Source organism: Azolla caroliniana, unplaced genomic scaffold (assembly GCF_043228905.1).
Source record: "Azolla caroliniana isolate FFs.n. ecotype wild unplaced genomic scaffold, voAzoCaro1.0.p SCAF_7, whole genome shotgun sequence".
Taxonomy (NCBI): Eukaryota; Viridiplantae; Streptophyta; class Polypodiopsida; order Salviniales; family Salviniaceae; genus Azolla; species Azolla caroliniana.
Window position 1 is genome coordinate 1,543,238 of NW_028230442.1, and position 22,946 is coordinate 1,566,183.

At 38.5% G+C, this 22,946-nt stretch overlaps 2 protein-coding genes across 2 annotated transcripts; one reads left to right on the forward strand and one right to left on the reverse strand.

Annotated features, from left to right (window-relative positions):
- Positions 1-259: 259 nt before the first annotated feature.
- LOC147861469 (cytokinin riboside 5'-monophosphate phosphoribohydrolase LOG1-like) lies at positions 260-3,773 on the forward strand. The gene is made up of 8 exons (XM_087322177.1): positions 260-301; positions 697-810; positions 1,599-1,696; positions 1,872-1,902; positions 2,081-2,180; positions 2,607-2,677; positions 2,788-2,931; positions 3,491-3,773. Exons 1-8 carry the CDS (start codon positions 281-283, stop codon positions 3,566-3,568), a joined length of 657 nt encoding a protein of 218 aa, XP_087178303.1. The 5' UTR covers positions 260-280; the 3' UTR covers positions 3,569-3,773.
- Positions 3,774-4,493: 720 nt separating this feature from the next.
- On the reverse strand, positions 4,494-10,580 carry LOC147861470 (uncharacterized). The gene is made up of 8 exons (XM_087322176.1): positions 10,211-10,580; positions 8,970-9,085; positions 8,732-8,850; positions 8,210-8,348; positions 7,849-7,960; positions 6,926-7,050; positions 4,960-5,078; positions 4,494-4,850 (listed from the first exon to the last, which is right to left on the reverse strand). Exons 1-8 carry the CDS (start codon positions 10,380-10,382, stop codon positions 4,724-4,726), a joined length of 1,029 nt encoding a protein of 342 aa, XP_087178302.1. The 5' UTR covers positions 10,383-10,580; the 3' UTR covers positions 4,494-4,723.
- Between the last annotated feature and the right edge of the window lie 12,366 nt (positions 10,581-22,946).

The window sequence follows — 22,946 nt, forward strand, 5'->3', positions numbered from 1 at the left end:
TATGTGTGGATTACATACCCTCATAGTATTCTAAAACGTATTTTGAACATAAAATTCATGGAATATGCGTGGAATACATACCCCCATGGTATTCTAAACCGTATTTTGAACATAAAATTCATGGAATATGTGTGGAATACATACCCCTCCAAGTATTCTAAAATGTATTTTGAACATAAAATTCGGGTTTTGAGAACCCAGAGGCAATCATCCATGTCTTTCTTTGCTTTGCTATGCCCATGCAACCCAAAGGCATAGGGAAAGAGCGACTCCGAATAGCATGACCAAAACAAGCATTATGGTTGTGTCTCCTTTTTACCTTCTTTATATGTACATTCTCTCATTTAAAAGGACATTTTTTGGGCACCTCTACCCATGAGAACTCTTCTCTCACTCCCATGCATTCATTACATACACACACACACACACATTATTTACTTTGAGCTTTTTTTTTTTTTTTTTTGCTTGTCTTAGGAAAGAGAACTAGCTTTCTAAGCATTCACTAGAAATTTACAGTTAGCAAAGTTTGAAATTCGAGGAAGACCCCAACATTGTTTGCATACTTCATGACTTGATCCCCGGCATTAAACAGTCATATCATATACATACATTCGATCTTTATTTGTTGGGGAGAATCCAAAGAAGTCATTATATATAATCAGTGGCTGGATTATAATAGGTTTTTAGCATCACTAGATGGATCACCAACAATCGAGCTCGCGGTTTAAGAGGATATGTGTCTTTTGTGGAGCTTGTAGTGGGAGACGGAATGTTTACCAAGATGCGGCAATAGACCTCGGCAAAGAGATGGTATGAATAATACAAATGAGATTGTATAGATGTATATGTATATAAACACTTCTGGTTAATCTAATCTCAAAGCTCATTGATTGAATGTTGGTAGTTTAAATCTATCCTAATGTGCTCATTAAGTGATTATTACTGCTACTTATATGCATTAATCTACCTTTTGGTCTATTACTTCTAAATTCTTGGATGCTACATAAAAAACTCAATGCTCGCTTATCCATCTAATTCTACTAGCGTTTAATCTCTAGTTGCATTTCCTCGTGTATGTATCTATAAAAATTTCTAGTTAGTCGAATCTCAAGTGCTCATTAATTGAATGTTGCTGATTAACAATCACTTAATGAGTACATTAGGATAGATTTAAGCTAGCACATTCGATCAATGAGTAGTTGTGATTAGATCAACTGGAAATGCTTATATGATAAGATAAATTTTGCCTAGCATTGCAATTTTTTTCTCAACATTCATGTGTTAACCTTATGGCCGTCTTATCAACATTAGAACACAATTGCAACGTCAAGTAATCCATTCAATACCACATTCTTGTAGATCAAATGCAACTCGGGAAATTAAACATAGATTCTATCTTTTGTAAAGATGATTGGGTTAAGGTAGTAACGGACTTAATTAAGATGACTCAATTGGTTCATTGCATCAAGCATATTGTGGAACAAAGTTTGGAATGTCACCTACCAACAATAACATCATCATCTTGAACAATGTTTGCATTGGGATGAAAGATTTACATGTTTTTGTATATGTGGGTGTATTCGAATTATATACGGTAGGTGAAGCGGAGTATCGACCTCGTGTACGGGGGCGGGAGCGTGGGATTGATGGGTCTCATCTCAAAAGAGGTTCATGATGGAGGAAGGCATGTGCTAGGGTGAGTTTTGAAAAACAAATGTCCAATAAATATTAAACACATACACACACACACACCCACAATCTCTTTACATTTTTGTTGTTCTTTCAAATGCCAAGCTTCCATTTAATTGTGACTAGAAACATGCCAAGTGATGAGATTATGTAATACCTTTCTTTGATGTTTGTGGGAGCAGGGTGATCCCGAGGACTCTAATGCCGACCGAGGTGTGGTTCAATCATCCTCTTTTCAAGTCCTTAAATGTTTTTTTAACCCCTCTCATATTCTTTTAGTCAATTTATTTTTGAAATGTCTAGTAAACACATTGTGATGGATTTGTTTGTTCTCTTGTATTTTTCCAAGATAAAGTTTTTCGAAGTTTCCAATGTTTGAATGATATTGTAGATAACTGGTAAGACTGTAGGGGAAGTAAAGGCTGTTGCCGACATGCACCAAAGGAAAGCTGAGATGGCTCGCCAAGCTGATGCCTTCATTGCCCTCCCTGGTACATGTATACTCTTTGTTGAGATCAAATCTCACAACTTGGCTTCCATGTTTTTGTGTCGACAAGATGTTTAATGTAACATAAAATGACATACATACACCCACATTGGTACGTATTCATATATAATATATGTATGCATGCTATACACAAGTTTATATTTGTGTGTATGTGAGCATTAAAAGTGACTCCAACCAATCTCACTCATTGAGTTACAACATCAAGTAAGAGAAGATGCGAATACAATGTACATTCCAATATTTAATGACATACAAACAAAGAAACGTAGATAGTGTCTAGATGTAATAATCCTCCAAAATTTGAAAGCTACCAAAAAATATTCAAGGATACATCCCCACATGATGTGTGCAATTTGAAGAACATTTATGCAACAAACTTAAAAATGTACTTTGTTTTGTGAATATCTAGGTGGATATGGAACTTTAGAGGAGCTCATGGAGATGATAACATGGTCTCAACTTGGCATACACGATAAACCGGTAAATGATAAGAAAATTATGTCAAATACAACGGCATTGGTATTTAAATGAAAAGGAAAACAAAAGAAGAGAATTCACGTGAAGAATTTAATGAACTTCATGAATCTTAGGTGGGACTCTTAAATGTGGATGGATACTATAACTCTCTACTAGCACTTATCGACAATGCAGTCGTGGAAGGATTCATTAAACCAGCTGCAAGGCATATCTTTGTGGCTGCACCGAATGCAAGAGAGCTCCTCCTTCGGCTCGAAGTAAGTGTTCATTTTATTTTAGCGTTGCCTAAGAACCCTTGGGTCATAGAGAGTGATTCGTGAAGCCATTATTATTATATGTTTGCACGTCAATAAGGGATCCATTTTAGCTCAAGACTTAAACCCACAACTGTATGCTGCAAACATGGATTTCATCCCTACAACATCATAGACTCAAAGTAAACCTCATTGAACCTATCTTGGCAACACATTGTTTGCTTAATTTGGCAAGGATGCCTAACTTCATTGTATGTTTGTTATGCTGATGCTTTAGCATGTAGTGGTCAAATCTAGCATTGTTCTTAGAGCCACCCATTGATTTTCCACCTCTAATACTTCATGGTTTAGTATTAGTTGGGTGTTGGGTTTAGTTTCTATCGTCATCATCAACCATATTTTGTTAGTTATTTGAGTATGTGTGAGTTCACAAAAAATTTGTCCAACGATAAACTCCAAAAACTGAAAGCCTAGAAACTAAATCCAAGAATTAGTTTTAAGATTCAAAATTTATTTTTCATTCCACATGTAATGACTTTAGTGTCTACATATGTCTGTGCAGGAGTACACCCCAATGCATGATAAAGTGGCATCACAACACAGTTGGGAGATGGAACAAAGAGAGAGAACTTGGGCATAACACATAGGCCTATACACATGAGTTTTCAAAAACACTAACATATCCATTTTTCAAAAAGTATAAATGAGGAGAGAGAAACTACTCTCTTATGTTTGCATATTTTGTATGTTTTTCTGTGTTTAAAGCTCAGACACACACTCTTTGTGTGTGTACATAATTTTGTATCTACTTCAAAAGAAATCAGCATTTTAAACTTGACTACAAACTATTTACACCTACATTTTGAAGGACAATGATTTTGTATCAAATTAACATTGGGTATGAATACCTCATAACAACTTGGATTATAGTGCACAATTTATGAATGCCTCATAATTTATGCCATGAACAAAAATTAACAAGTGATTATGACAGTGAAACATATCTAATACCCATTACTCAAGACTAAATGTACAACCTTAAGGTTGGATTGTAAAAATTATATCATCATGTTTACATATAAAAAAATGTTGATACGGTAAATAAATAAGAACGAAGGAAAACTACAATTTTCCTGCATAATATAAAACTTATGCAATACAAGAATGAGGGCAACACCTGCACTCTCAGAAAATGTTGTGGTAAGAATGAGGAAAACTCTGAATCGCCCCCATTAAATAAAACTTAGGAAACACAAATATAGAATGAGGGAAACAGCTGTGTTCTCATAAGTTTATTAACTTACTGCTTTCTACTTCCGAAATATGGATTTTTATTGTTTAAAACAAGTAGATTCTCACTTTCCACAAATACCGAGTTAACATAACAAAACTGAAACGGTAATACAACGAGCTTCATAAACACAAAGAAAGGAGTATTAGGGTTGCTCAATTAGCTGATCAATAGGTATCAAATTTCATGTTAAAAAAGCAAGGAAATTTACCATACGAATTTATCTCAAACAAATAACAAATGAACACCTTACCCTGTATAGTTAAAAAGATACCAATCAACAGTTTTATCAACATTACCAACCCTGATACAAAACGTTCTATACTTCTATTACAGCACCTCCATTTATCCAATATTGATTTCTGTGATTTAGTGACAGGACTCAAGGCCTTGTTAAAAGTCAGAACACATTTTTTGTTTCTAAAACCAAGTAAAGTTATACCTCTTATTCTCCCTTAATATCTACAAGTTCCAAGACATTCATATCAAAAACTCATGAAATCACTATAAGAAATGCTTATGCAAAGCTTTATCATCCTCATCAACATTGCCGTTCTTTTTCTGCTTCACTACAATGAGAGGGCAAGGACTATGATGTGCAAGATAACCACTGACACTTCCAAGAAATGTTCTGTCATTATCCAAATGTAACAATAAAGCCATGTCAAGAAACATTCATTAATTCATTGCATGTACAAGAGTTCACACAATGATAGATTTAAAAATCACAAGTATCTCACCTGGCAATAGCACCCTTTTCATGAGTGCCCACGACTACAGCATCAGCATTTAATGCAGAAAGTCCCTCACTCACCTTGGATTCTGTTTCTCCTGTTACAACCATTCCTTCACATGCAACCTAAAACAATGTAACGAATTCAAATATTAACATTGATAAGATTGTGTGTACGTATATGTATCTAGGCACATTCCAAAAAAGTCATTTACAAGTGTTAGAAGTTCTATAGCAAAATGTTTGTGAGGTGACACCCAACACAACCATGGAATCCTATATTTGGAAAAGCATGAGCTTTAACATTGTAAATTGAAGTACATTAAATCTTTATGCTTAGGATAAAAACGCTAATATCCCACTAGTATTATGCATATTTAATGTGATATCCCTCGCATTTTTACATTTACCAGAAAACCCTTTGTTTATTACCATTTAGGCATCAAGTTTAATCAGGCTTAATCAGCTATGGAGTCTAAAATTTGTATGACCATTTCATGCATAACAACAACTAGATAAATGAAGTTGGTTGCATCTTGTATTACATTCATATAAATAGATATAAAAAATACTTAGATCATCATATATGGTATTAGAAATCAGTCCAGTGAGATGATGTTTGAAGTTCCTGTGTTTATAGGGTGCAGGAAAATCAAGCGTTCTTTTAAGGGTAATTTAGCAAATTGCTGCTCCAGTCTTCATACTTCATAAAATGCCACTCAAGATCTTACCAGATTCTCATGATGGCACAATAAAAAATGCCACTGTAAGGAAACTAATTGTTTTCAATAATCGGTGAAGCTATTTTTGACAATAGGGCATTTCGAAATATCATAAACTGATGTGCCATTTCAATAAATTGCCTTTGTTTTTTAATCTTCTCTGGCTGTCAATGAGTTTTCTGCTGTGTCCAAGGGATTTCTAATTGCATTGTTTCAAAAGAAATACAGCTTTTATATAATCTCAAAATCTGGGGGCAATAAGGGAATATACACATAATAGAAGAAATTTATCCCACTTTATGTAGAACGAACACATAATACATGCAAAATTGTGGAATTGCTCTATCTGTAATGCCATAAATGTTTCAACAAGCCTTTGACTACCTGTAAGAGCTTTCACGTCTAACTCATGAATTTTCATTATGGAGCGAGTATAAATTGTTAGCTATAATCAATGATCAACCGCATATTGTCAGTTGATCCCCACATGTATTCTTAGAGTGCACATTTTGTGATAACAACCCAAATAAGGAGTCGCTATTGTGCAACCCGACCATATGAGTCGATGCAATGTCAATGCAGGAAACTGTAGATGAGTAGGACAGAATGTATTATGAAAGAGAAAAGTGGGGTAATAGGATTGACTAGCCAGGCAGACTAGAAGAATATTCTCTGTTTACAAGTTAAGATGTACTTAGACTTGAAGTATGTGCCATTGACTTTAAGTTAAGCACTAGCCTGTATCTAGGGAGCTAGGTCATATTAAATGACTAGTCAGTTGATAGTAGTGGGATATTAAATGACAAGTCAGTTGACAGAAAAGGAATATCCCCACTACTATCAACTGACTTGCACATTATGTGACACTGAGACAAAACAAAGAATATAAACATCCACTCTCTTTCTCACACTGGCCGTCACTATTATCTGTGTCCACTTTGTAGTCAACTAGTCCAGATCCCATCTAAGCTCTAAGGTATGAGCGCATGGGAGGACAACCATAGTGAGCTACTCTCATATGTAATAGAAAGTTTGGGTTCACATATACATCTCTGTGAGTGTAACTCAATATGCCTACCTAGTCGATTCACAATATTTCTAACACAAATCATCTATGGAAATACGACTTCGTAATCGTCTCATATATATGCAAGAATGGGAGGTAAAGGATACACAATGCAAGGATTCATCCCACTTCATGTAAATGAAGACAAATAAAACAGAAATATTCTGCTAGTTCACATAGAATACCTTGCTCTCCTCAGCTATATATGCCATAAACTTTTCGACTAGTTTTTCACTATCTGTAAGAGCTTTCACCTCTATCTCGTCACTTTCATCAGGGGGCAGGTACACTTCATCTAATCCAAATTCACCTGCAGAGTAAACATTAATAGCTTCACAATTTTTTGCTTCTGTGACATTATAAGGTTCAAACAGCATTAAAACATTAGAATGTTCAAACTTTTGATCTGTGCCATATACTACATACATAGATTGACATTTGTATTCATGGGGTTTCCCATTCGAATTCAAACGAATACGAATACGAATGCATGGTCAAGTATTCGTTTGACAAAAAAAAAGAGTACATTAACTCCCTCCTTTTTAGTTTCCTAGGATATAAAAAAAGGAACTTGACAATAAAAAGCATAAATGTAGAAGTATTCGTTTTATTTTTAATAAATAAATAAAATAAAATAAAGGTTCATTAATTCCTCACTTTTTCTCTCCTAAAATTTATGGATATTTTTATCTGACAATCAAAATGGGACTTCACACTAATCATACATATTTCTATAATAAATATATAAACATTCATTTTTTTTAAAATAAATGAATTAAAATAAAGGTTCATAAACTGCCCCCTTTTTTATTTGACGCTAGTGATAAAGGAGAGTTAATACTAATCATATTTTTATAATCTATTAATGAATGATTGTTCTTTTTTAGTGAATTAAATTTATTTATTTTTTAAATAATTAATTAATTAATTTTTTGTATATTTATTTTGCAAAACGAATGGTTTTATAATATTCTTAGGGCCATTTCGTATTTTCGAATATTGAGAATATCACAAATATCACGCATGTGTCAATCTATGATTACATATATATGTATATAAAGAAATAAAAATACTCTTCGATAACATGTTGAAATAGTTAGATTCTGACCTGTTCCTCCAGATGTTACAGATGGTATGGTAGAATTGCGCACATGGTAGATTATAATTTTGTCTGTATCTCTACAAAAGTTTCGTAGAGACCATGCAACTGCACGCACAGCCTATTTAACAAATAAAAAAGGAACCCTTTTGTTGCTAAACATATAAATGATCATTCTATGAACACTAAGTGCCTAAAGCAAAAAGGATCATTACCTCTTTGCCTAAATCAATATATAAAAAAACTTTCTTCACCTAAATCAATATTAAAGGATGACTTGTCCCACGACAATATATAGAAAAAATCTCTTTGCCTAAATTAAATAGGACAATTCATCTTTCTTGTAGAGTGAATCCGAGGGTAAACTGACCTCCTTAGAATCATCGATGGCTATAACAACCTTTCGAGATGGCTTCGGCAACAATAGAGCATCTTCTGGAAGCCTTACAATGATCACTGGGCAGTGTACATTGTGCAGCACATCGTCGCCTACACTTCCAAGTAGCGTTCTGCAATGTACCGCAGAATGACATACAACATATAAAGCTTCATCATAGACAATAATATAAATTTCACTGAATCTATATATCATTTATCAACATTATACATTTCGATTAGAGCCTAATTTGTTATAGCAAACAAGCAATACGAAATTAAATTGTAAGGTTTAATATAAAGTATGCTATGACAAATCTAATATAAGGGCTTATGATTTACGAATTAACTTATTAAACACAAATGGGGCATGTGCAAACTGTTAAATGCATTTAGGGTTTACAAAACTCGATAGGCAAACTACCCATGAGAACCTATTATAGGCCATGTGAAATCTATTATAAGAAGAAATGATATTTGCAATACAGAAAGCTCTCTGAATATATGTATATAAGACCTTTTGATGAAACCAGCCTGGCTACTGCCCACAGCAACAATATCTGCACCTAAACGAACACATTCATCAATGATCCAACTGGAAGGTTTCCCTTTCACAACTTCCCCTTCACAGGAAACCTGAGTTGTATAACACCATATACAATCTTGATGCTACGATAAATTGAAAAAAACAAAAAACAAATGGAATGCTCCTCTCTATAAACAAAATCCTTCTTTGATCAAGATTCAACACTCACCCCAGCTTCTTGACATTTTGCCAGATATTTGTTGACTAACTCCAGGGCTTCTTCTCTAGCTATTCTTTCAGCATTCTCAGCGGACACTCCAGAAAGAACTGAAGATCCAAAGTACTCTAAAACAAGTACAAAATACAGCACCATCACAATCTGTAGTTTTTCAAAAGCTAAGGGTATTATATTAATCCATCACAAAGTAACAGACTGCTAAGCATGATGTGTTTTGCCTTAACAGAATGGCACAGTTTACCATTTAAACTCCTCTATAGAAGCAAAGTAGCCCAAATTGACATCAACATTGACACATTAAGCATTTATGATATTAATCCATAGTTTTAATTTTAACATAAAGAAACGATTTAACCATTCAAACTTCTGTGGCGTCTAGATGCAAAATAGCCCAAATTACAATCAAGTATCACAAAGTAAGACAACATAAACCATATCTGATTTTATGCATTTTCTTCTTCATCTTTTCCTTATTCTTCTTCATCTTAGTTCCGAAAAATGCTACAGATTGCCTAGTCCAAAATCCAACACAGACAGATTCAAACTAATATTTTTTTTAATAAAAACAAAAAGCAAGATATATGAGCCATATCTAGATTACATCCCTTTTCTTCTTACTTTAACATCAAGGAACAGTTTCAACTGTTTCCAAATCTCTCTACAGAAACTGTAACCCTCAAAAAACACAGCCAGTTGGATTGAAATATTGTTTTCTTCCAAAAAGAAACATGATATGAACCATTAACGATTTCAAGTCAGTATGATTTTTTGCTGGCTTTATAAAAGAGCAAAACGATTTTTATCTTCCAAATACGTGTACAGGTAAAACACAAAAAAAAATTCGAAATTATCCATTGGAAAAAAAAAACTTCACAAATTCAAAACCCAGTAAAACAACCCTAATTCTCAATCTTGCACATACAGAACGAATCATTCTTCTTTTAACAGAGTTAAGCACGATTAATTATACGTGTCAATAAACCCTAACTCTAAGAACTACACAATCCCCAGCCTTACAAAGTTACGCAAGATAACGCACATCTGGGTCCGTTTTCCAACATAATTTTTAGCATTTCCTCATCTCTCTACAGAAAACCTAAGCCAACCCTAACACAAGCAATAAAGAATCAAAATCTCTGTAAAGTAATCCTAGTCCTAACACGATCTTAAATCTACCCCGAATAATAACCCTAAATGTAAATTTAACACTGACAGAAAATAGATCCACATACCATTTGGTAAGTCAGCATCAGGAAGCTCAAATTTAGACAAAGGAACAGAGTTTAAGACGAAAATGTGGTCCGATTTCTTCACGAGGTTGTGAAGAATCCATTGAAACGCCCGATCTGACGCGTCGGAGCTGTCCACTCCCACCACGATCTTGCGAGAAGAAACTTCTTCCATTTGGATCGAAATTAGGGTTAGAGATCTGAGAACGAAGAGTATGCAGTTCTCGAAATTCGGTATTAGGATTCAGAGTTTTCCGAAAATTAGGGTTAAGGATTGGGACACAGGGACAAGGGCACTGTTACTATATGAGAGCTTAAGGATGAAATTTCGGAATTAGGGTTAGGGTTAGGGTTAAGGGATTGAATGGAGCGACGGATCGGAAAGGAATGAATGAATGGGGGAAATTGCGGGAATTTTGTTGGGATTTGAAAAAACAGTCACCATAGTTCACATTAATTACAAATATGTCCTTTTTGAAAGATTTCTAATGGCATGACAGACCCCACAATAAGGCGAGATCTCCTATCGATCCCAGAACAATGTATTAACATGCCCGATCTAGTAATAGCTCATCGATTGCAGAACAATGTATTAATGTGCCCAATCTCATGTCATGCCAATCCAAGACATATGTATTAATAACGCGCCGATTGTCGAAACAATGCATTATTGTGCCCTGTCTCATATGCTATCAAATCGTAGAACAATGTATTCATGTGTCCGATCTCATATCTTATCAATAGCAAAACAATCTCATTTTGTGTCGATCTCTTGGGCATCTTATCTATATGTTGATTTGTCTGTTTGTTTATCTATCTATCGACAATTTATGATTCGTAGAATCTGTTTTGTGTTTTCGATCGCAATACCATGCTTTCTTGTGAATGCCAACCTTGCTCGTTGCCCTAGCCTTAATATAGGCTCGGCTAACACACACGCTTTCCATTACGATAGTTATCATTTCTATAATAATGTATGATCATGACACTTGCATCATTGATTGTATGGTCTATTTTTCTATCTAATTAGATAGTCAATGAAAAACTTTGTTCTCCAAATTGTTGATTACCGTGTTCTCTTGGTGGTTTACATCATAGCATCAAAGACATAAAAAATGAGAGGATCAAAGTTTGATCCTTGTCAATGGTATGACCTCGTCCCTTATTGCAATTGGCCTCTCATGAACACAAACTAAGCTTCTAGTTTGAGTGGTTGAGTCACATTCACTTTCTAGCAATTAAAATTTGCAAATAGTATCATTTGTTTCTTGAAATAATTGTTTTAATGATAAATTGGAATCGAAAACCATGTGGCTATCACTCAAGTGTGAAAAGTGTTCGAAAAACAGGACTCGGCCACAACCGAGATTCAAGTGCAGAATGGGAGTCAAGCAAAACAGGAATGTTGTACACAAGATTTTATCATGGAAAACCCCTAACTGGGTAAAAACCATGGGAGCTCGAAGACTCCTAATTGATCACTATGAGAAGAAAGTACAAAGTGGACACACAAGCCCCGACCTTGAGTCCGTTTACTTCGTCCACAAGTGGTTACAACATAGAAGCTCTGTTACTCCCTCCCTCCCTCCCTCCCTCCCTCCCTCTCTTTTTATCGTAATTAGCTTACCCTATTGGTAAGTTGTTACACTATAAGTCACTATGTCTTGGGTTCGAAACCTAATTTTACTCACCTCTTTATTATATACTCCATACATACCTCTTAATTCACTAGATGCCACTATGGAATGTGGGGGTTGAACCCATGACCACCTGGTCTCTCTCTCTCTCTCTCTCATTTGGTAAAAGCACACAATATATATTAATTGTATGTAAAATCCACTTAGTTACAACACTTCTTAGTCTCCTCTACCTATCATATGCCTATGTAGGGAGAGGGACGTGCTGTAATGCTATTAAAAAACCTAAATATGCATTTGATGAAATGAACCCCACATGCTCTAACATCCAAAAATTCCACATGAGAATACCTTTAAGCTTCTTTATATAGGCTTGCTCTCTTTCTCTTTCTCTTTTTATCGTAATTAGCTTACCTAATTGGTAAGTTGTTTGAAACCCAATTTTACTCACCTCTCTTACTTCACTAGATGCCAATGTGGAATGTAGGGGTTGAACCCATGACTACCTGGTCTCCATTGGGCAACCTTACCAACTGAGCTACATCCATCTGGGCAGCCCCTCCCTCCCTCTCTCTCTCTCTCTCTCTCTCTCTCTCTCTCTCTCACTATGTCCGTTACAGAGGCAACGACCTCACCCACACAATACAATGATCACTTAAAATATACACATAAAGTTTGCCCTAGTTATATTTGTACTTAGATAACTTTTAGGCTATTTACAAAATTGGCCCAAATAGGCGGACATTAAAACCTATTTACAAATGTGTTCTATTTCCCCGATACCTATCCGGACTCTATCCGGTTCCGGATTGGTGACATCTGATCCGGCTCGCATCTCTCCTATCTAGAGCTCGACCCATCTGGAGGGACCTATCTCTCAACAAACTCCCCCTTCACTCCGGAATGGGGATTCATCAGTCAATCCGACCCGACTTCGACATGCATCTAGTTTCTCCGTCGACAACACCTTTGTCAGCATGTTCGACCCATGCTTCGTTGTGTGCACCTTCACTAAAGCAAACTCCTTTTCTTCTACCCTCTCCCTGAGCCAATGGTATCTCCGTTGGATGTGCTTGGTCCACGAGGGGTAGTCGACATTCTTCGCAAGGTGGATGACACTTTGGTTATCGCGGTAGAGTCGGAATTCCTCTTGCCGAATCCCCAACTCCTTGATGAACTCCATCTAGATTATCTCCTTGCCATCCTTTGTTGCGACCATGTACTCCGCTTTCGTGGTCAACAACGCCATGACCTTCTATAGCCTTGATTGCCATGAGATGGCTCCCCCTGCATAAGTCATCAAATACCCGGACGTGGACCAGCTAGTATCTACATTAGTCGACATGTCTGAGTTGGTAAAACCTTCCAATAAAGGGTTACCTGAACCGAATCAGAGGCACAAGCTCGAGGTGCCTTTTAGGTACCGTTGTATCCATTTGACCACTGCCCGATGCTCTTTGCGAGGATTGCTCATGAATCGGCTGACGACTCTGACGTCATATCTTATGCCCAGCCTGGTACACACCATGGTGTTCATCAAGCTTCCGACCGTTGAGGCATAGGGTACCTTCATCATCTCAGCTTTCTCCAACTTAGTCTTCGGGCTCTGTCTCCTTAACAACGTGTTGTTGGTAAGGAGTGTCGAACCGACCAATTTTGAGCTTTCCATGCCGAATCTTTGGAGCACCCTTGTCACTTATTTTTCTTGTGACAACCACACCAACTTCTTTGTTTGGTCCCAGACAATGTGCATCCCCAAAATTTGTCTTGCCGGATCCATATCCTTCATCGAGAATGACTTGCTCAAGGCCTTCTTCAGCATTCGGATCTTCATATGGTCTCGTCCGACAATCAACATGTCCACGTACAACAGGAGGATGAGGACATCTCCTCCATCAAACTTCTTCCTAAACACCCAATGGTTGTCCTGTGTTTTGTGGTGGTTGCACAAGATCTCTCTTTATAAGGAAACATTGTTACCTACATTGGTGTAGATGGAGATCAAGAAAGCCTTGTAAGCAAGCGGTTGAAGCCGGATGAGGACGAAGCATGCTGCTCTATTCCTGCTTCATCTCCACTGTTTAGGAGAGCTGCAAACAAGAAGAGCGAGCTTGTTCAAAGGTTTAAGGGATTATGAAGATGATCGTGTATCGAACAATACTGACAGCGTTTCTGTTAAAACGGATGGGGAAACTGGACCTATATATGGTCAAAGCCTGATTAGCGGCGGTGCTGAAGCAGAAGGTGTAGAGAAATGCCTTGATAAAGAAAGTAGATGGTGGTTAGTAGTAACGAATATCTCTAGATTGGGCAACAATGTCAATGGGAATGGTGGTGGCGGTTTAAAGCTTTTCAGAGTGGAGATGAAATTAGACAACATTGATAATGAGTTGAGTAACACTGATGAAGAATTAGATGTTGGCATGGAAGGAGAAGCCCAGAGTGGCAGTTCAACCACTCTTGAGCAACAACAGGTTAATCATCATTTCCAGTAGCATGCAGGTGCAGGTGCAGGTGCAGGAGGCCATGCCATATTCATGAAGCTTATCGTCGATTAAAGCTAAACGGAAAAGTTCCTCTCCGTTCACGACGTCCACTTTTTCATTAAAAGAGAAACAAAAATGCGGGACAGGATGGAAAGAACACCATGGTCATCAAGTCTATCACAACAACAGTAGTCAGAACGAGATGATGAGGAAGTTGATGATGTCAAGGCCGAGGCTGGAGAAAGAGTCGACCGGACAGAGAAACGACCACGGGACAGAGAGATGGTGGTCAGAGCCGGCGGACAAAGACGGCCGATGTCCGACAGCCAGAGGAAAGACGACCACGGACAACCGGCGGACACAGATGGACAGAGAGACAGCCGATGGATGGAGACGGCCAGTCGTTTGGACAGACAACGGACAGGTGGCTGGTGAACAGATCCTGTGGTCCTACAGACAATGGCGGCGGACATACTACCGGACAAGCTAAAGAGAAGAGCAAGGAAGCTAAAGAGAAGGCATTGGTAGCTACAAAATGTGCATGAGAGAAGGGCAATGAATTGGCAGTCAAGAAAGAAAGTAGAAGAAACGAAAACTAAAAAGATAGGGGCAAGTGACAAAATTTCAAACAAATCGAGAGATGGCCAGTCGTTTCAAAGACCATAGGGTAGAACATAAAATTTTGAAAACCTAAGGGTAGAACATAAAATTTTAAAAACTTGAGGGTAAAAACTAGAATTTCAAAGACCAAGGGATACAAAACATAAAACTCAGCTCACATGAAGAAACCGAAGAATACACATACACGCAACATGATTTTATAACCCATGCAGTAGTTGACGAGCCAATTGATGTGTGATCCAATCGTGAGATGTGCTGACCGAACGAGACGGTTCGAGTCAAGCAAGCTCCAATCGAAGTTTTTGATCGTCGAGCTGTGATCCGGCCAAAGGGATTTCCGAACGACAAGATGACCGATGGAGTTCCAATCAATAAGTGTTGTCATGGCAAGTGGGTTCACCGTGCGATGCATTGTCCCACAGGCGTGCCATGTGTTACCCGTAGGAGTGTATGGGGCGGTGTAATGGTCAAACGCGATAAAGGGATTGTGGTATATGTGTAATGTATACGAGTGTGAGTGAGGATAAATATGTGTCTATACAAATGCACATAATTGTGCATGTGTACAAGAATGTAACAGTCATATTATGTAACCGTTACATTATGTACTATATAAACCCCCTATGGGGCATGTAATGAAATATAGATCCATGATGGCCGCTATGCTCTGCACCATTCAAATGGATGTCATTTTCACTATTGGGGCAAATATCTCGTTGAAATCCATTCCCTTATTCTGTTGGAAGACCTTCACGACAATTTGGGCCTTATACCTTGGTGGATTTCCGTTGTCTCCCGGTTTCATCTTGTACACCCACTTGTTTCAGAGTGCCCTCTTTCCTTTTGGCAACTTCGTCAACTCGTATGTGTGGTTCTCATGCAGGGAATCCATCTCATCTTGCATGGCTCTTAGCCACTCTCTACTATGGGTGTCATTCTTTGCTTCCTCAAAGCTCTCTGGCTCCCGCTCGTCGGTTAGCAACACATATTCTCTATTTGAAAATCTTCAGGGGTCACGTCCTTCTCTTAGAGGGTATTGTCTTCCTCTGGTTTCTTCAACCAGTTCGCTAAGTCCTTCCTCTTCTCCTTCGGCTTGTTCTTCGTCTAGGTTAGAGTCGACTACTTCTTCTTCCTCGTCGATTCCGACTTCGTGTCTGACTCCGACTCCTGATCGGTCTTCAACTGACCCGACTCCTTGTCCGAATTCGATCGGCTCTCCTTGTTCTAAAGTTGGCATTCGGCTCCCGACTCGTTCGAAGGATCTATTCGACTTCTCCTTCTCCCAATCGACAATTGTCTTCTCTTCCATGAAGACAATGTCTCGGCTCCGAATGACCTTCTTGTCGGCTAAGTCCCATAGCCGATAGCCAAACTCGTCGTCGTCGTATCCCAGAAATATGCATGGCCGAGATTTTAGATCTAGTTTTCCTCTTTGGTCCTTAGCCGCATGCACGTAGGCAAGACAACCGAACACCTTCAAGTGTCGGTACGATACATCTTTGCCGGTTCACACACTTTGCGGGACATCTCCATCCAAAGGTGCTAAGGGTGATCTATTTATCACATACACCGCCGTCATCAGCGCCTTAGCCCAAAACGTCTTGGACAGCTTGGCATGTGCCAACATGCTTTAGACCCTCTCCATAATGGTTCATCCTCTCGGCTAGCTCGTTGAGTTCTGAAATTTTCGGCACGGTGTACTCGAGTTGGATTCCCTTTGACCGAAAATATTCTTCGAATTGTCCTCAGTACTCTCCTCCACTGTCAGCTCAGACCGCTTTTAGTTGTCGCCTGGTCTCTCGTTCAACTCTCGCTTGGAACTCTCTGAAAACCGACAACACCTGGTCCTTGGTCTTCAATACGGAAGCCCACAACTTCCAACTACAATCATTAATGAAGGTCACAAAATATTGTGAATGGGCATTTGACTTAGTGTGGACGTAGCATACGCCAATATGCACGAGTTCCAACGACATTCTCTTTCTTTTCGGGGGCCTGGTTCAAAAGGATGTTCTGTTTGGCTTGTCGGCCAAACAGTTGGTGCATTTCTCGAGTTGCACATCCTTCACTTCCGGAATGAGGTCGTCATCAGCAAGTCTCTGCATCCCCTTCTCGCTCATGTGGTACAACCTCTTGTGCCATAGCTCGCTGATAGTTTCGGCAGCCACGTTCACTTCTTCCCAACATATTCGAGCATGCATAAAATACAACGTGTTGGTTTTCCGAGCTCGATCCACAATCAGGGTTCCTTTGCAGAATTTCATGACACCGTTCTGGATGCTACCTATGTAGCCTTCATCATCCAGCCGACCGGCCGATATCAGATTCAATCAGATCTTTAGTTGTGTCAAACATCGTTCAACACTAATCTGCACCTGGTCGAGGTTACCAGACACACATCACCTATGCCAACAATTCAACATGCTCCTTCATTTCCCATCTTTACAAAATTGTGGTCTCCAACCTTGTATGATGAGAAGCACTTCTGGTCGGGGGTTAGGTGAAACGATGCACCCGAGTCGACCACCCATGTCGATTCGTCATCGAAAAGATTCCTTTCGTTCTACTCACTAATCAACAACAAATCCTCCTCACTTGTCGTGATTGCTGACATGTTCCTGCTTGTACACCGACGGATCTTCTTCAATTGTACACCGTCGACTCCCCCTTTTTCCTTTTGGAAGTGTCAACAATTCTTTTGGAAGTGCCCCGACTTCCCACAATAGAAGCACGTGGGCCTTCTTGTTGAGCGGACAAGCTCAACTGGATCCGGATGGGAGTCCGGAACCAGGAGCCGGATCGGATTGTAACCGATAGGCCATTAGAGACCTACGAATCTAGCCTAGTGCGTAGGCATATTTTTAGGAGTCAGTGTCAATAGCTCGTATGAGCATTAAAGTACTTGTCAGTACTTCTGTCAGTCCTTTTAAGGACTTGTATAAAAGTGCTCACAACACACATTGTATATACAAAGTGTTACTATCTTGAATTGAGATTATTCTGTTCTGCTCTCTTTGTCTCTCCCGTGTATTCAAGCTTTCCATTAAACCTCCATTCTGTGTTCTGATGTTATCCGGACTAGCCGGTTTTGTCTAAGCCTCCACACATTATCTTTTACACTTCCTTTTGACTTCGACCTCGTCCCTGTCTTCTCCTGATTCTGGGGACTCTGATTCCGGCCTCTTCCATGATTTGTATCACCTTATGTGACTAAAGCGTTCAGGTTCCTTATTCAGCAAGCTTGACTTCACCTTCTCTAGTGATAAGTGTTTCCTTCTGATCCGGCGAGTCCTAGTGTGACAATGAGTGTCTCCCACTGCCTGAAAGGGATCCCAACAATAGTAGTGCTAGTACCTCGTCGGTTAGAGGTACTTCTTGAGAGGTGGTTTGGTTGATGAGCCCTTGGAAGGCATTAAGATGCTCCGCCATGCTTGAGCTATCTTGATACCGGAGTCTCACAATCTTCCTAAAGACTGAGACCTTGTTGACGTCATTTTTAATCTCGAACATAATGATGATATTCTCCCAAAGGGCATTTGCCTTGTTCTCATCATCAACGTTGTTGTATAGACTCATGTCTATAAAACACCTTATGTATGCTGCCGCCTTCAGATCCATGACTTCCCAAGTCGATGCATCAATTTTGTTGGGTTTGGTCTTCCCATATTACACCGACAACCACATATCCAATAAAAACTCTCCAAATGAAGACCTTTGCTACAAGTGACAATTTAGAATGCCAACTACGTTGTAAGATATGCCACCATCCATGATCAGATTTATGTAATTTCCATTCTTCTTCTACCTTAGATGATAACCATCCAAGAGACTCAACAGAGTAATGATACAAAAGATTAATAGTCACTTGTAACAACGACGTTTGACCCCGTAAACACCAATCAATCCACGATTGTTCTCCTGTTTGTAGTGGTAAGGGACCTTGCATCAATGCAATATTTTGTAGTTGTTGCCAAATAAACCCATAATTAGGCGGGATGTGTAATAATTGTCGCGCTTTAACAAACTCCAAAATTCTTTGAGATGGAGCCTCAACTATATCTCCCACCTCTTTGACCCCCAAACGAAACAAACAATTAAATTGAGAGCACAATCTCTCCTTTCCTAGCCAACATAATAACCGAGAAGACACAAGTAACTCTTTTTGCAAAGAATTACAATGTTCTCTACTAGATGATGGTTTCCATACACATAACAAGAGTGCTTCTTGCCATGAAGTAACCAAGTGTTGAACACACCAAGTGTTAACCACATGAAGAGCCCGAAATCCTATTAGTGAAATACATCCATTTAGTATTTGTCACCATGAAGCCTTACTCGTTGTCCTCCCATGTGTTAAACCCTTGTTCTCAATGAAATATTGAACACGAGATATCCATGGTTGTGAGTTTGAACACATGTCTCGTAATAATGAAAATCTACGTGCCATCATATTTATAGATAAGTTCAATATTCCAACTCCCCCCAAGTGCTTAGGGGTTGCTAAATGATTCCACACAACCCAAGTGATTCCCATCTTATCCCTCTTCTTCCACAACAAATATCGAAGAGGTTGCAAAATAGAATGCAAAACCTTCTTTGTCCATGACAACAATGGCAAGTAATATAATGTCATGGGTTCCATAATACATTGTACAACCTTCAAGCATACATGAAATGGCCAAGATTGTGACTTCCAATACATGAACTTATCCCTCAACTTACTAGACATCCATTCAATCAATTGACCATTTGTAACATTCATTCCTAATGGATAGCCCAAGTGTCGAAAAATAGAGCATTTCTTTACCACAGATCCTTGTCATCCCAAACATTCCAAATCCCTTTTAATACATGAAAGAACCATCAGCCAAAGCTTGTGCTACTAGTTGCCCTCTAGACGGAAGGTGTATACAGAAGCTTGTCATCCCAAACATTCCAAATCCCTTTCAGTACAAGAAAGAATCATCAACCAAAGCTTGTGCTACTAGTTGCCCTCTAGACGGAAGGTGTAGACCCACAGTGTCAGCATTTGTTGCAAGCCCTGATAGCATCGTTAACAAGGGATGAGTAACAATAGCAAACAACAATGGGCTAAGAGGGCATCCTTGACGAACAGATCTTGTGAGGGCAATATCTAATGCAACTCCCCCATTAAGCATTACTCGAGACACCGCATCTTGTCCTAATAAAAATATGAGGCAAGACATACGAGGTCCGAAGCCCATTGTATGCATTAACCTAGAAACAAAGGATCAATTAACATGATCATAAGTTGTCTCCAAATCTAATTGCACCATAATCAATTCTTGATGAGTGTTTCGAGCATAATCCATGGCCATTTGAACATTCAACGCATTATGCAATATATTCCTACATGCAATAAAACCATATTGGGCAGGATGTATCAACTTTAGTAAATACTTTTGTAATCTATTTGCCAAGTCCTTTGTAAATATCTTATACAACCCCCCTTCAAAGAAATAGGTCTCCATTGATGAAATGACTCGGGAGATGTCACTTTTGGAACTAATTTAATTAGACCAACCTTCCAAGCTTGAGGCATTCAACCAGAATTCCAAGAATGTTGAAACATCAAAGTTAAAGGCCCCTTAAAATGTTCAAATATCGCTTAAAAACTGAATCATTTATCAAGCCATCCCAACTAGGGCTCTTACCACTAGGAAGATGCCTTAAAACCATGTCCACCTCATCCTCAGTGAAATCCGCATCCAATTCATGACTAATGAGATCATGAACAATACATCCAACCACATCATAAAACTCATGGCATGCTCTACTCACCTCATTTTTCATTAACAATTGTGGGCCAATCAACTCCTTAATGTAATGAACGCATATGTCTATTATTGTAGTAGGATCCACTATCAATTCATCCCATTTCTTCACATGTACCACATTAGATCGAGCATAAGTAGGATGCAACGCTTGGAAAAACAAATGAGATTGACATTGATTATCTATGAACCCATCCCTTAGTTGACGCATCTTCGCATAATGATAACTTTGGCATTGCAACTGAGAAATAATAACCTGCAATTGACTTTGGATATCCAAAAGCTCCTCATCTAATGGTGCATGTATCAATAATGCATTACGCCTTGAGAGAACTTGTGAGAATTGTCGAAGAAGACCTCTTCTTCGTTGAGCATTAGTTACTCCATACATACGATGAATGATCTTAATGTTGTGTAATGTGATATCCCATGCTTTAACTCCTTTAAGATTCACTTCTTGTGAAAAATTTACCAAAATTTGTTCCATGAGAGAATCAAAGTGAGGTTGAAGCAAAAGAGAAGAGTTAAAGCGCAATGGAGGCTTTCCAAGTGTAAAGAATCGGGTATGATTCTTGTGTAGCGGAAGAGATGTGTGTTATGTGTATGTGTGAGAGGAATTAGAGGAGAGATGAGAGAACACTAGATAGATAGACAAGAGAAATAAAATACTCACGAAGAAGGTGTATATTTCACAAGTAGAATAAGAATTATAAAATGTAGCATAATAAGGAGTCACAACCGACTTAGTATGAAGTATGAGGAAGGTGCTTTATATAGAGTCACCCTCTCTCTTCATTAACTTTACAATAACCACTCTCTCTCTTGGGGAATGTGAAGACTCATAGTCATGGGGAATATATAACTCATTAGTTATGATTCTATGACACATAGTTAATGTGTAGAGAGTAGTGGTGTGACTCTTGACTTTTGAGTAATCATGGATTCTCAAAAGGTGTGTTCACACGTTGTGCTATGTTGAGCTTGATTCTCAACACCAAGTAAGTATTTATACATGTCAATTGCACGACTACAAACCTCCAAACAAATAGGAAAGTGATCTGAAGTTCCTACATGTTGTAGAATTGTCATGAGAAGTGATGTCGGTAAAAAAGAATCATCGTGCATCACATACATTCTATCTAACCGACTAACCAACTCCATGTTTATCTATGTTGAGTAGATTGGAAAGTAAAACCTGGATCATTCCCATGCAACCATGTCCAAACATCCAACTTCAAAACCTCCATAGCCAATGAATCCCAAGGAAGTTTCTCAGGATCATCCATGATTGAATGTTCAGGCGTAGATTGAGATGCATCAACAGACATGTTAAAATCACCCATAAGTAATCCTAGACGGCCCACACATAGGGTTTGAAGGAGTGAGCCCCATAATGCAATACATTGAGTGGCTTGGTTAGGGGCATAAATCCTAACCATCCACACAACCTTGCCAAAAAATGTGATTTCTAGAACAAAAAACGGACCGTAAGGATCATTATGCACTACTTGAGGATAATATTTATCCCGCGCGATTAATACCACACCTGAACAATGATTATTAAGATGTCATGCATAGAATGATGAATATCCACGCAAATGAACTGTGGATCCTGCGAACTCATGACACTTATGGTCAACTGCACATAATACATCCCATTCTTTACTTAACAAAGTTTCCCATAATATATACTTCTTATGAGGAGAACATGCCCCTCTCACATTCCATGATACCACTTTCATTCAATCAACAATGTTATTGGTGCACTTGCTCCTTTAGAGAAACCGATGTCATGAAACTAGTCAAAGCATGTTCCAATGTTGCATATGGATTCTCATGCACCACATCCTTAGGGCTATCTATCAAAATCTTTTGTTTAGGTCCTCCCGCTTGACGAAAACCTCGAAAATTCGATGAATTTACAACTCGTCCCAATGAATGAAATTGAAGGTGATGGGTAATCCCTTATCCCTAAATTGTCGTTGCCAAGGAACTTTCGTAGGACCCTCCCTAGTTCCTGAATTACCTTGCCAAGTAATCTCACGAGTAGTGGGCAAACTATTACGTTGCATATTCATTGATTTCCCCTTTCGACTTGCCCTTAACTTGATGCTAATCTTTGTCAACAACATCACTACTAGCTCTATCCAGTGGTTTTTTCCCCTTATCTATAACCACTAAACTTTGTTTTTCCATATCC

Excerpts from the sequence above, each read along its gene's own strand:
- LOC147861469 (XM_087322177.1), top strand. The coding sequence starts at position 281 with ATGACCAAAACAAGCATTATG. Across the intron at positions 1,697-1,871 it reads GGAGGAAGGCATGTGCTAGG|GGTGATCCCGAGGACTCTAA; the intron begins GTGAGTTTTGAA and ends TTGTGGGAGCAG. Across the intron at positions 2,678-2,787 it reads TTGGCATACACGATAAACCG|GTGGGACTCTTAAATGTGGA; the intron begins GTAAATGATAAG and ends CATGAATCTTAG.
- LOC147861470 (XM_087322176.1), bottom strand. The coding sequence starts at position 10,382 with ATGGAAGAAGTTTCTTCTCGCAAGATCGTGGTGGGAGTGGACAGCTCC. Across the intron at positions 8,851-8,969 it reads CAAAATGTCAAGAAGCTGGG|GTTTCCTGTGAAGGGGAAGT; the intron begins GTGAGTGTTGAA and ends TATACAACTCAG. Across the intron at positions 7,051-7,848 it reads TGTAACATCTGGAGGAACAG|GTGAATTTGGATTAGATGAA; the intron begins GTCAGAATCTAA and ends TTTACTCTGCAG.